Genomic DNA, 14,133 nt, shown 5'->3' with positions numbered 1-14,133 from the left:
GGGGCCCCCGCCTGCCACAGTCGCAGCGGAGGCGGCAGCAGCGGCAGCAGCGTCAGGGGCAGCAGCACCGACTGCACGTAAGCTGGGCTCATGTGTCTCCGCATCCATTATACCCTTGTCCTGGGGACAGCTTGCGCGAGGAGGGCCCCCAAAGAGGGACCCCCTCGGCAGACAGCAGCTTGGGCCTCTTCCCTGGGGCTTCCGCAGCAGCAGCAGCAGCAGCAGCAGCAGCAGCAAGCAGCAGCAAGCTTCCCCCCTTCCCTCCCCGCAGCAGCAGCAGCCAGCCCTCACAAGGCAATAACACAGGCCTGGGGCATTGTCCCCAAGTCCGGCTGCTGTCTCTTTGTCTCCCCCCCATCAAAATAGAGATGCCGCCTCTCCCCCCTTGCTCTGCCTCTTCCCAGCTCGCGCATGCGGCTCAGCAGCCATCAGCTTCTTCCGCAGCACCCGCGGAAGCAGGAGCAGCAGATGCTGCTGCTGCTGCTGATGCAGAAGATAGGGGCTCAGAAGCTTTAATGGGAGATGATTCCACCTGTTGCAAAGGCACCGCAGTTGCGGATACACTGGAAGGGGCATCTAACGGGGTTATTTCGCCGAGTGGAGCTGCTGCTGGTGTCCCTGCAGCTGCTACAGGCGTTCCTGCTGCTGCTGCTGCTGCATGCGCCCCTGCTGCTGCTCAAGGCCTTCCTCCTGCTGCTGGGAACGCTGCAGCAGGAGCTGCTTCAACCTCATCAGCCGCTGCTGGCGCAGATGGGGGGCCGCCTACACCCCAGCGCGTGTGGCCAGTGGCTCTCTGCTCTTTCTCAGCCAAAGGGTCTCGATTTCAGGCGCATGCAATTGTGTGTTGTGTGCTGCGGGAGGAGGAGATGGTGAAGGCAGCGAGATGTAGGCTGTGGTATAAGAAAAAGAGACAGACAGCAGCGCAGCAGCGGGGAGCTGCGCCTGGGGGGGCGGGGGAGTTGCTTCTCCCTGCTGAAGGCCAAACAGGAGAGGAGGAGCAGCAGCAAAATTCAGACCTATGCGGCGACTGCCCGTCAGCAGCAACGGTGGGGCTGCAGCAGCAACTTCAGAAAGACTGTGTAACCCCAACCAGCAGCAGCAGCAGCACTAGCAGCAGCAGCACCAGCAGGAGCGCCAAGGCCATCAGCTTCTCACTGCAGCAGCTCCCCCTCGCTGTCTTCGTGGGGTTGGTAGCCGTGGGTACTTCACACGGCAGAATTCTTTGCACTCCTCCCCCTCGCTGTCTCGTGCGCCGCTGCTACTGTTGCGGGAGCTGTCTGGCCACAATTCGAGGCAAAACAACTCCAGTAGGCCCCACAACAACAACAGCAGCAGCAGCAGCAGCGTCGCAGGCAGAGGGCTCTGGAGAGACGGGACAGCAGCAAGCCGACAAACTCAAGACCGCCGGTGGCCTCAGCAGCAGAAATAGCAGCGGCAGCAGCAGCAGCAGCAACAACGGCCTTACCAACAGCAACGGTAGTAATAGTAGTAGTAGCAGCAGCAGTAGTTGTAGCAGTAGCAACAGTAGTAGCAGCAGCCGGATCTCCTGTCCTACTGTGACCGCAGCGCGAGCTGCTCGAGGTGTCTCCTTTATGGAGGTAGGGACTTTTGGAGCAGACAGTGGGGCAGTTGATTATGTGGAGTTAGTGAGGGGAACTCCGTGGGCCCCCCGCTCTGCCGCGCAGCAGCAGCCTGAGCTGCTGGTATCCACGCAGCAACGTGACTTCTCGTGGCACTGGACAAGGGCCCCCACCTCTGCAGCACATACACAGGGGCCCCCTATGCTTCAGCGTGGGGCTGCCGGCTCTAGCGAGGGGCGGCCTTGCGGAGGGGTAGAGGCCGAAGCTCTTTGGCTATTTGCATGCAGCAAGGAGGCGGGGATAAAGGTATTCAGGTTTGTGTGGAGCATAGAGGAGGCATCAGGTTGTGGGGGAGGAACAGAGACAGGGAAAGATAGCTCTTGCAAGGAGACAGGGAGATCAGCTGGGGACCGTCAAGGGCTTTTAGGGAGGTGGTGCTGCGCTCTGACTATTCGGGGGAGGTGCCAACTTGTGTCTTTGGATCTGAACAACGGCATTGTCGCCGTGTGCACACCTCGAGACTCGAGGGTTTGTTTCGTCTGCTTCAGCGTAAGACTTAAGATTCCCAAGCAGCCAAACGCCCTCTCTAACCCTTATACTTCTCTGTCTTGTTGGATCCTCGCAGTTCAGAGTGTCTGCGAGAACACGAAAAGCCTTAGAACGTTGGTGTGGCGTTTGTTTTGCATTTTCATGAATGGTGATACTGTTGTTGTTGTCGCTGGTATATATGAGCTTGTTCTTGTAGACTTGTACAGTACACCTCAGCGATGCGTGTGCAAGGCGGAAAGCAGGGAGTGGGCTTTTCGGCCCGGGTGGGTGTTGCGTGTTGATGTTGCGTTGGAGGCTTTGTTTGTGCTGCTGTGTGGCCTCTCAGCATCTGCTTCCTGCTCATATCTGTGTCTCACCTTCTGGGGAGAGCCCCGTGCTGGCGGCGGAGGACCTCTCGAAGTTCGGTCGCTACGGCCTGCCGCGGCCGCAGCATGTGCCATTGGGAGGTTATTTGCCTGTGCAGCAGCAGCAGTTTGCTGCAATGCTGCTTTCTCCAGCGGAGTGTGCGCGTCTAGAGTTGCTGGTGGCGAGGCGGCCTTCTTTCTTGCAGCCTCTTGGGGGCCGGCGGTGGGTAGTTGTAGACGGGTCTGTGATTCGAGTGGTGCAGATGAAGATTAGGGAGGCGACTCCTTCGCAGCGGAAAGCCACAAGTGCGGCTGAGGAGGAGCGCATGCATGCAACGTTGATGGGGTCTCCGCTGGATCAGCTGAGGCAGCTGCGGCGGCCTGTGGTAGAGCAGCCAGAGTTGCCTTGGTGCATGCGTCCTCCTGCTCCTCCCGAGTTACAGTCGATGCGGCTTTGTGTTTTTTCACATCCACGTTCAGTTTATCAATGCGCGTTTGACGGGGTAAGGCGCCTGGTGACGATTGATCTACAGGAAGTGTTGATGGTCTGGGACCTGCAGCGCTATACAAAGCTCTTCGAGGTAGACCTCATGGCCAGAGGCGATAGACACACCGCAGCGCTTTCAGACAGCCAGGAGGACGATGAATACGGCATTATCAACAGGGAGCGTATCTGTCGCAACAAAGACCAACTTGAAACTGACTCAGAGCATGAACCCGTGGGCCGCAGCCTCGCAAGAAGGGGCCCCCACAGCAATGGCGACCTCGCGGGTTCCTGCAGTTCCAAGGGGGCCCGCAAGGCCGGTAAGATGAGTCTTAAGAAACAGTTCGGCACAGGGTGGATGCAGCGACAGCTCCTCGCGCATACTAAGACTGGGAAACATCATACAGCGCATGCATCACCGATCGCCATCACAAGACCTGCGGAAACGCAGGGCAGCCGTAGCCGTGAGCAGCAGGGAAACGGCGCTCTTGTTGGCGGTCTCTGGTTAAATGCGAGCTCATTGGAACCGGCGATGCAGCTGCAGTTGCTCTATGACGCACAGAAGGAAGCAGACACACACGCCAGGGCAACTGGAACGCACACCGATACACCCGTAACCCACAAAGACCAACAGCAGGACCAGCAGCAGGTGGAAGCTGAGGAGTCCAGAGGAGATAGTCCTGAAGCAGCCGAAGCGAAGGTGCCTCTTCTGGACAGCAGTGACGACGGGCGTCCCGTACCCCGGGTGAACGGCGCTTCCTTGGTGGCTGGGGGCTCTTCTGGCGAACTAGCAAAGGAACATGAGCAGCCCGTTGTGGGGCCTCCTGGGGAGTCAACGGAGGGCGAGGTGGATCCCGAGCTTGCGGCAGCAGTGGCTGTGTGCTACGCAGATGAGTTTCCTCCTCTCGCCTCTCCCTTTTCTCTTGAAGTCTGCATGAATGGCAGAAAGAAAGATTCGCCGACCCCCAGCTCCATCAGGCCTTCGCCGCTGCAATCGAAGAGGCAAACTGCGAATCCCTCGGTTTGCAAATCCTCTCCGACAGGCGCACTTAGCACCACAGCCCCTGATGCGCAGCCCAGCGAGGAGAACGCAGCTGCTGCTGTGGGGGACCCAGGAGACTCCACTGCGGCTTCCAGACACAGGGTGGTGCCTTGCAGCAAGCAGTCGTTGTCTGCCGAGGAACAACCGAAGCAGCGGCCCTTAGGGCTTGAACCGCCAAAGAGTACCGGTGGGGCCGATAGCAGCCGGCCAAGTTTTGCTGCTGTCGTTGCAGCAGGGGCCCCTTCAGGAGGAGCTGCCTGCCCACGCACAGGCTGGGCCTCGGGCCCCACAGATGTTTCCTTCCTCGTTAGTTTGGTGGGGGAAGAGGGGGCCAGGGCGCTGCGCGAGATGGCCGCGGCAATGGGCATGACTGCTGAGGAGCTGTACATACATCAGATGGAACAATGGGAAGAGCTGCAGCAGAGGAGTTGTGCGACAACGCACGCATGCGGCAGGTCTGGCGGCCAAAACAGCGAAAAGAGAGCCGCGGGGTTCACAAACGCAAGCGCTGAAGATGCGAGTCCTTCTGATCTTCCGTCTGGCACTCAGCTGCTTCAGTTACCCTCCCCGCTGCCTTCTGCAGCTACAGCCCAAGACAAGCAGCAGCAGCCCGCGGGAGAAACTCTGTGCCCCGCTTCTGATGTGGACTCTTCTAGGGCTTCCCATATCTCGGGATCCCCTGCAGTGACGGCGATGGCGAGTTCCATCCAGGGGCCTCCCGCCGATAGATTTGAGCCATCGCTGACTGCCTCTCCGCGCCTGCACCCTCTTCCTGGACCAATGGTCCACAATGGAGGATCCCACACAGACAGTAGAATGGTGGGGCTTCTCGGGAGGCAGCGGTATATAGCGCAGCTGGGCCCGAATGCCCAGCAGCGGCACGTAGCGGCCGTGTGCGTCAGCGAAACCTGTCTGGCGCTGTTGTTCAAGAACTTGAAGACTTGGCAGATTTGGACGTTTGCCCCCAATGGGTCGACAACTGCACGGGCTTCGGAGGCAATGACGGAGTGGAATTCGTAGCAGGACAGGCTATTGCGCTCCCTGTACACCCGGCATAGGCTTCTGCAGGAAGCCCCCGTCGCAGCAGGTGCCTGCTTGTGGGTAGGCTTAGCGAGTACTGTCGCGTATCTGGAACGCCCCGAAGGGCAGCTCCAGCTACATGCAAGCTGACAGGTCTAGTCCTGCCTGCACTAGAGGGGCCCCATTTGGTTGTTTCGACATTTTAGATGCGGTGTACCACACAGCGCGCTGATCTGCACAGCGCTAGCCGAAGGGCCCCTGTAGCATCTTAGCAGGTGTCATTAATCACCAGCAGCTGAATGGCCTTCATTGTCCGTCGAATTACTGGTAAACCCACACACATCGCATGGAAGGGCAAGGGGCTGGTAGTTGGGCGTGAAGCTGTGCTAATTCCCGTCTTTGTTCATGGCTCAGCTGAAGGTCATTAAGCTCAGTAGGTATGTGTCATTCCTCTCCTTCGCTTTGTGGTCCGGAACGTCTTTGATGCAAGCCGTGCTGTATATGCGTTAAAGAAAGCAGTTGCGTACCTCAGGCGGAGTGCAGTGAGGTGCCTGGGTCGCAGTTATGCGGTATCATTCATGCAGGCACACTTTTCATCTTACCACCTGTTTTATCTCAACGAATTCCCTTCATTTTAACTCAGGAATTTAGGCTGCTTTCTTCGACGCCGCAGTTAGAACGAGTTCCTAAGTGGCTCGTGAATGCTCTCAATATTTTTTACATCTTTGCCGCCCCTTCCCACTCCAGGAGTGCGTGTCGTGCGGGGATCTGTCTAGAGGCGTTCGACAGAAAAAGGAAGACCAGCTTCAATCTGCTTGTTGCCTGACTTAATGCGCACTCTAACGCCCTTCTTCAAACTCAAGGGCAGTGGCCTGCTGCGTCCTCCATTCAAGGACATTAACGCAGAAGTTGCGTTGTACTGACGGTGAAACGTCAATGCGGCAGAAGCTGACAAGCCCGCTCACGCCGTCTCCGGCAAGCAGAGCTGATTGATTTTTTAGAAGGGAGAAACTGCGTATATTTAGTGTCCCAACGATTTCCATCGTGGTGTGGTTACGCGCCGAGCCTGGGCTATTCACAATCTGCTACGCATGGATGAATGTTATTTTTTTGCAGCTTCGCGAATCATAAGCGATTACCTCTGATTAAGCTCATATGCACGAAGTGCAAGGGTGCTGTTTTGCTCCCTGAAGGTCGAGTTGGTTGATATCGGATTTAAACGCAATCTCGGCGGCGTGTGCGGAGGAACATATTACGGTCCCGTTTCAAAACATGGTCACTGCAGGGCTTGTTGAATGCTGTTCTTTCAAAGGCGCTATGAACATATTAGAGTTTACCAACTACACGGACTTTTTGCTACGAACTTTTGTCCGTTACGAAGAGTAGAAAATTACTATAAATGCGAGTCGATTCAGGTACATGGCTATCCCTAGCTCCTGCGCTGCTGAGCACTTAACTTTCTCTCTGAGCCTTTTCTAATATCCTTTTGTTGTCTTTGAACTCCTTGAAAAGGGAGGGGACATGGCGAGTTTGAAACGTGAGGAAGACAATCTCCCGGTCTCGCGGCTTGATTGCCTGGCAAGGGGAGTCGGCATTGAAGGCCCACCGCACCTTGATACACTGCATTGTCCTCCCCTTTAATGAAATTACGGACATCATTTTGCCTGCATTCTCCGTGCTGCCTCACACATGAGCAGCAGGGTTGCCACTGGGAACGTCCGAAAGAGAAGGAGAGCCTGGGACTCGCCACTGCCATGGCCGTGCAGTCAGCCTTCGAAGTTTTCGCCGGTCTTCTTTTCATTTTGAAGTGTATACGGTTTTTTTGAAGAAATCCACACGATGTGCTAGCCCCGGTGAGCAGCGAAGCTGCATGGGCAGGTTTCAATTCCGTGGTTGTGATCCGCCGGGCAGTTGTATCGCAGCACGATTGTGCACAAGTTCTTCTTCCCGAACCCACTCGTATTGAATGAAGAACTTTAGGTGTTAATTAACACCTGGACAGGCTGAATTGTTAGTCGGAAGCCTATCAAACCCATCATCCGGATAGTCTGTAAAGCGGGTTTGTGGTCCGCTGCAGAGCAAGTCCTTCTCAAGAGGCTTTTAACACCGAAAAGAGACGATGGTGACATCGCAGCGGGAGGGACACACAGCAGCTTGGATCAGCAGTTTTGTCGGAGTCGCAGAGGCAGCCAGGAGCACAGGCCACCTGCATTGGCTGGACTGCTGACTAGTGTGTACAGAAAGCCCTCAGACAATTCCCCGATTCGCGTTGGACCCTCTGAAGACGAATTAGGAGTCGATGTTCTGGTCGTCTTGATCAGCATGGGGGGGAATGGGTCCCATCGCTAACGCTGAATGGATGCGCTCTACAGGAAAAGTTGTGCAAACGCAAGAGGCACGCCTTTCCATTGCAAAGGATCATGTTTAGCCAAGATGAAGGGCCACAAACGACTCAAGAAGATTCCACATGAAGATTCTTATTTGACAATTTTTAGCCGCCAAGCGGTAGGTGGAGAGTCTAGTAAACTCCATCTTATTGGGGTTTTGCCTACTCCCCATTTTCTTCCAAGCTGTCTCGGTGCAGGGCCAGAGCACTCAATTCACTGTGCTCTTCGACGCTTTTTTCCACACATTCCGCACTATTAGAGTGCAAGGCTACCATAGTTATACGGAGTTCGTGTCTCCTCGTGTGCACGCAGGCCCCACGCCCCAGGCGGAAGCAATTGTGGCCTGATAAGCTTTCCTTAGCTACAAAGAAGCGTCTCCTTGCATGCCATGCGCATGGGGAGCCTTTTCAGACAAGCACTGAGGCCAAAAAACAGGTATGTGAAGGGAAGGAAGGGGGAGACGCGGAGGTACTGCCCCTCCCCAGTGCGTGCGCTGCTTCTGCAACCGTTCAGCCTCATCTTCATACTAACTCGGGCGTATACTTGGCTCCACAGCCCGTTCCAGGAGCGCCGGGAGACTTTGCTCGGGCACATACGATTCCAGCGAGCTCTCCCTACGGAGGGTGGGCAAATGGGACTTCCTGCCTAGGCGGTTACGGTCGTTTGGTTGTTTTCTCAAAGGGGATCTACCGAGTCTGCAATGCCGGAGAATTCCTCATAAGAGCTCGCGTTCTGTTGTTTGCTAATAACTTTCTGTCGACGAACTGCTTGTAACCCGTACGTACCACGCTGCATCAGTGAATGCGAAGTTCGCCAACTCTGTCGCGGCATCTTGGTGCGGTGCAGGATGAAGTGACACTTGAAGATTGCTGGCCGTCAGATGAATTGACTTTGCAGTGGCTAAAGCTAGGTCGAGAGAAGATGGATGCCTTTCAGGCGGCCCTAAGGTGGGCACGAGCTGTTTCTCAGGTCGACTCGTCCGATGGGAATGAGGGTCCTTTAGCTAATCCAGCCAGTTGCTCATGACGTTTGATTACATGTTTTACATGAAGCCGCAGTCGTTTATCCCAATCATCCCGCACACTTATTGCATTTGCGATACATTCGCGGGATGATTACCTACTGTCTGTGCTGCTTAGTGAACTCTATGGGACTTATGCGGGCGCAGGCGGAGACTGTCTGCTCCCGTAGAAGCATGCCACTGGCCTCTGCGTGCGTGCTCAAAATGTGCACGAACGCCTCTGTACGCTCGTGGAATCCTCAATCTCAGCATTCCGTCTGCTACCTGCCAGTTTGAGGGGGGCCTGCACGACGGGGTAGTCAGCCCACAGGGAGGTGCAGTGGCGCTCCGAGCGTTGGACAGTAGGAATGACGTTTTGAGTGGAGATGGCGGTTCTGAAAGAACCTGCTGCTCCACTTACGTTAGAAATTGCGCCTTGGTCATTTCCGAAGATCCTCTCTTGCGCCCTTCTCTTCTGGCAATCTCGTTGGGCATTTCAGAAGTTCACACCGTCGTGGTGAGGTGGATTTTCGGCGTATGCGGTTCCGTACAAGTGTACACGCAGTTTCCGCTGTTTCTGGAAAACGAACATTTTTGTGTGGCAATGCAGTGTTGCTTGAGAAATGTGAAACGCGTATATGCCTGACTCCACCTGCTCCTTCTGTGCCCTGTCATTTAATATCCGTGGCTGCATCAATAGCCACTCTGCGTCTGCGTCATTTATCCCTTCTTGCAGATGAAAGAAGCGAACTGGGAAAGCGCTGCGACGTTCGCGAAATGTTTTGGCCGCCCCGGCAGTCTGAAGGTCTTCCGGTCGCTGGAGGCACTGGAGCAGGAGGTCTTTGAACACCGCGTTTGCCAGGTGCTTACCGGTGAAGTGACGCTTTCCCATACTTGCAGAGGCGCTGCGAATTCTGGTTGCCAGCCGAGAGGTGACCCTGTGGCGGGCTCGGTTCTAGGGGTTGATGGGCAGCATCACTGCCAGGACTTGTGTACGGGAACAACTAAACCAGATGGAATTGCAGAAGGGCTGCAAGCCCATCTGCATCGCTATCGCGTTGTATTGATAGATGACCAGTACTGCGGCCCAATTGTCTCTGCATTTGGCCTACCCCTTCTTCTTGAGTTTGTCCGAACACACACGTGGTGAGACACTCCTTTACCTTTTCTGTGGCTCTTCACGGCATTACTGCTGCACAGCTGCGCGTCTATTGGCCTTTATTGCTATGTGTGGTGTGGACCTTCAGTCCCATTGGATGAGCGACCTGCAAAAGTTTTCATATGTCTAGAGCTGCATGCTTGTTGTTTGCTGGGAGATTTGCAGCCCTGCTTGTTGCCTGGTGGTTCCGAGGCGCTGGCAGACTTTGGCAACGCCAGCATCCTGTCCTCCGCTTGTGGCGAGCAATCAGTACTTGAAGCGTTTGGAGGGAGAGAAGCTCAGTAGGCCACGGCAAAGGCGACTCGCGGCGAGTGGCCGCACCATGAGCGGCGCTTCCATTCGCCTGGAAGATGTGGTCTTGAGTGGTCGTTTTTGTGTGCTAGAAAGTTACGAGCTGACGTCTCTCGTCAGATGCACGTACAAGGATCCTGAAGTTGAACTCGCCAGTGGCTTATGCACAAGGGATACCGAGGGCGGTGAAGATCTGTCCAAAAAAGGGAGCACCGCAAAGGATGATCTGGAGGATTGGCTGTCTAAGAAAAAGGCCCTGCAAGCCAAGTGTCCCCGCTGCGCAAGGGACAGGCAGCTCAGGTGGTCCAAGGAAAGACAAACTATCGTCAACGGCAATGCCGTCTGCGGCGTTGAGATTGCGGGGCCGTGTGCTGGTTTAATCGTCCGCAGTCACATTGTTTTTGATGAGGTTTGTAAGCCCGCAGCAGCTCGCGACGTAAAATGACTACATGCTAAGGAAATTTGCATGGATGCTGCAGCTAAGTGTGACCTGGGGAGTGAAAGATGCCAAAGGATTTTCGTGGAAGATTCAAATTTGAGACAATCGTATTTCAATCTAAGACGGTTTGCGTTGCTCACAGGGTATAACGCTTTTCCCTAGTGCGCCGTTGATGGTTTTCCTGCCTGACGAGGTTCAATTGTCGACGCGTCACGTTGTGATGCTTGGGCCTGGTGAGCTGGTGATAAGTTAGTGCGTATTTTATTTGCTGCTGGTTTGGTTTATTTCCGTTTAGCCGTTTGTTCTTTTGCGCAATGTGATTGTTTTCGTAGCGGTGCTGTCTGAACATACACGAGCAATGTGCGCTTCTCGACGCGGATCTACAAACTCCTGCCAGGTGGAAGCGCATGGGATGCGGCCAGCTCGTTCGACTACACTGGAAGCTTGTGAGAGTTTGCTTGACATCTCTATTCCTTTGCAAGAAAAGGAACACGAGGGAAGTGCTTGCACTTTTTCGTGCAACTCACCAGAAGATACCCGTGTCACTGAAGAACTGCAGACGGGCAGGCCGCCTGTTCCTCCTTGGAGAAACCTCAAAACACAGCAACCCACGTACTGCTGGCAGTGGACAGCGGTTTGTGATGGCATGCGGCAGTCAGAATTCGACATACATGTAACCCTTCGTGACCTCCTTCAGACAGCGAGGGAAGAAGGCGTTGAAGGGCTGTCATCGCCTGAGAACCCTGAAGCCATTTAAGAAGCTTCAGGACCATCGCTTCTGTCAGTCATAAGTCATCCGCAACGAACAGTGGAAAAGGAGAGACACACGAAGTACACCAGGAAGCACGTGACAGGACAACAAATGAATCTACAAAGCAGGTGCTGTGGCAAACGAAAGAGCGGTTAATGGGGCCCTACTGCCCAAAAACGGGTGGCGAGGCACCCCTTGGGGGTTCAGCTGGCTCACGCCAAAAAAATTGAATGGCGGAGGCACAGCTTTGTCCATGCAGATTTAGCGAGCCGTGTAACGCCTATTATTACTACTCGTGTTTGTCTTCAAGCTGTTCGGCAGGTGCGCGTGCTTATTCCAAAATGTTATTTTCGAGTATCGTCCGCCCGTATACTGGCACTGCCGAATTGAGAATATGTAAAGAAACTGCTTTTTTTTGACGCATAGGTTGGTGGGCGGCGGATATATGCCTCTTCACACTTGTTGATTGCTACTGCGTTGAAATAACGGCGCTAAACGCCTGCCCCCATCTGAGGCGGGGGAAGGGGATGGATTCGGCAGGAAGACGATCTAGGCATTGGATGTAAGGTACAGTGAGACTGTAAACGGAGTGAAAAGAAGGAATTCGCAACTTATCAATTGTCTGGGCTACTGAACTAATAATGGTGGAGCCACTGAAGGGGAGGCGGGGGGGTTAGATTTCAGGGAAGACCTAAAATCATCATGTATGATTGACATTTAACCACTAATTACGAATCATCCAAGAATTGTTTACCATTCTCAGGTCCGGTGAAAGGGGCCGCAGGGGGCAACGCTCATCGTTGGTGTATCTGACCCAGCTGTAGATGTGAGGAGAAGCGAAGATACCCACATTTGGAAGCAAGCATAAAAGCGCCGAGCTTGGGGAAGGGCACAGTCTGCAACAAGAGCAAGGTGGTCACGACACGGGCACGGTCTAGGGTGCCCGTGTCGAGCTCGACGAGCTTGCTTGAACCCTCATGGGAACAGTTCATATGGACTTGCATTCAGACTATGAAGCTCCCTCGAAGGTTGTGACGACGTATCAACATCCATGCCATCAATTAGTTGCCAGACCAACCCACATAGTAGGGCAGGGACTGGCAAATGCCCACAGCATGTTGCGTTGCTTTGCAGTTTCGTTGCCAGAGCATAATGCAAGGGGAGGAGTTACTAATGATATTTTTTTATTCATTACAAACCGCATTCTGCCTTTATCCCTAAGCTTGACTTCTCGAGCGAAAGGAGCCCGGCGCGTCTGCATGGTCGCCCAGTGGTGCCACTAGGGCAATAACGTCCAAGACAACGAGCATTGCCAAATATGTGTTTTATATTTCCTTTGGTGCTGGTTATAAGAAAGAACTTTACCATGCTCATTCAAGTGCACCTGCCCCGCAATCTTCATGGCAAAGTGGCGGAGGCTGCAGACAATGGCGCATGCAGCTAGTGGACAAGGCGTGGCAATCTCTTGAACAGAAATGGTTGGAGCTCTTCTGCCACGGAAGTTTCAAAGGAAACCACAAAACAGATATTGAAAACGCACATCAGGCCAATATGGGTGGTATCCCATAGGTATTTGTGGCGTATGGCATGGGTCACAGAGGCAATGGTCAGACGGATCGAAATGCGTCGCCCGTAGGATTCGAAAGAACTATCGTCTTCGCTGACGAAGTTCTCTGCAGCGAGGGTCCCGTATCTCTCGATAAATTTGTGTTGCACGCCTGACTACGAAACAGGCAAATGGTACATGGATGCCGTCACACTCTAGCCTTGTACTTCACAACCCTCTAATACCCTGAACATCCTCGTGCAGCAGTGAATAGGATGTTTGGCGAATTTGATCACAAGGGCCTGGAAGGCTTGGCTATGAAGGCGACAATTCCAGTAATCGTGAATCACCTTGCGGACCGGCCCCAGAATACCAGCACACAAGATTTAGAAAATTATTTCAAGGCTAGGCTCCCACGAAGTGTCGAGGAAAGGAAGCCACGAAGAGGATTTGCATTATTAGCAAGAATCCTTCGCTACAATCACTTCGTTTGCTAGAGCAGCACGCGCCCCAGTCCTTTGCCCCAGCCGCAACCTCCGTGCGGAACAGCAACCAGCTGCAGCGTTTGTGTGCGTTCGCACAATGCAAAGAACAACATCGCCCGGAGTAGTGCACTTTTGTGCGGAAATTTGGGCAGGAAGACTGCTTGCATTTGTTTCTGATAGCCCCACTCCTGAAGATAAGAGCTATCATGGAACTGGATCGTAGCTGATGGACATATGATGGGCATACAGTGGGGCTTTATCATCCCCGGAGTATGCAGGGAAATACATTCGGGTGCGGACGCGTATACTAGAAAACAGAGTACATAGAATACAATGCGCGTGGCGTGTTGGGCCTTTCTGGAGCGCGCGGTTAGTGCACGTAAGAATTCCGATTCTGCAGTTCGAGGCATTCTACACAGTGGGGTGGTTTTCATAGCTCAAGGCACCATCGTCAAACGCATAGACCCATATTAGAAGACTTGGATTCATCTTAAGTACGGACATCGCCATGTTGAAAGGGAATCCACGTCCTCTGTTGTCTTGCTTCTCCCCAAAACTCCCCGCGGACATGCTCCTCCCTTTTCCCTTTTTCAGACGGAATGCACGCGTACTACTTGACTTGGAGCCAGCCTCCGGTCATCGGCATGATGCTTTCGGTGTACCATAACTTCACTGAAGATCTTGAGGTGAGTGTGAGGGTTTTCATACAGACAAGCGTGCGACAGCTTTACGGCAGCTAGCGCAGACCTGCTGATTTCGTTTTCTATGCAGTGCCGAGAACGTCTAACAGTTTAAGACGATGTGCTGATCCGCATCACGGATGTGCAGCAGCGATATTCATACTAGCTCCCATCAAGCCTGCACCACTGTAGGTAAGAATATCCTTAGAACGTGAAGCACCTCTGGTAGGATCTCAGCAGGCGTTTTCTGGCCGTTCTGTATTATACAGTAATCCCATTAGCTTGGCCAGCAGGAACGAACGACAGGTGGCGGACGGATTAATGCGGTCGCAACGACTCTGCAAAGTGCAGATTGCTTTTGCCGGTCTCGTCTTTG

At 54.0% G+C, this 14,133-nt stretch overlaps 2 protein-coding genes across 2 annotated transcripts in view; both read left to right on the top strand.

Annotated features, from left to right (window-relative positions):
- Positions 1 to 5,019, top strand: part of EAH_00001730 (hypothetical protein, conserved) — a gene marked incomplete at both ends in the record, with an annotated part of 5,556 nt that extends 537 nt beyond the window's left edge. Inside the window, 3 exons of the mRNA XM_013395255.1 lie at positions 131 to 1,894; positions 2,129 to 2,246; positions 2,455 to 5,019. Of these exons, the coding sequence (XP_013250709.1) occupies positions 131 to 1,894; positions 2,129 to 2,246; positions 2,455 to 5,019 (4,447 nt within the window). The remainder of the gene's footprint in view (positions 1 to 130; positions 1,895 to 2,128; positions 2,247 to 2,454) is intronic.
- A 2,433-nt stretch (positions 5,020 to 7,452) lies between these two features.
- On the top strand, positions 7,453 to 11,052 carry EAH_00001720 (hypothetical protein, conserved; the record flags this gene model as incomplete). The annotated part of the gene is made up of 7 exons (XM_013395254.1): positions 7,453 to 7,524; positions 7,920 to 8,029; positions 8,575 to 8,923; positions 9,143 to 9,552; positions 9,758 to 10,265; positions 10,438 to 10,543; positions 10,826 to 11,052. 7 exons carry the CDS (start codon positions 7,453 to 7,455, stop codon positions 11,050 to 11,052), a joined length of 1,782 nt encoding a protein of 593 aa, XP_013250708.1.
- Positions 11,053 to 14,133: the final 3,081 nt, after the last annotated feature.

This window comes from Eimeria acervulina, genomic scaffold (genome assembly GCF_000499425.1).
Source record: "Eimeria acervulina Houghton genomic scaffold, Eah_scaff5, whole genome shotgun sequence".
Taxonomy (NCBI): Eukaryota; Apicomplexa; class Conoidasida; order Eucoccidiorida; family Eimeriidae; genus Eimeria; species Eimeria acervulina.
This window is presented reverse-complemented; position numbering and strand designations above follow the sequence as displayed.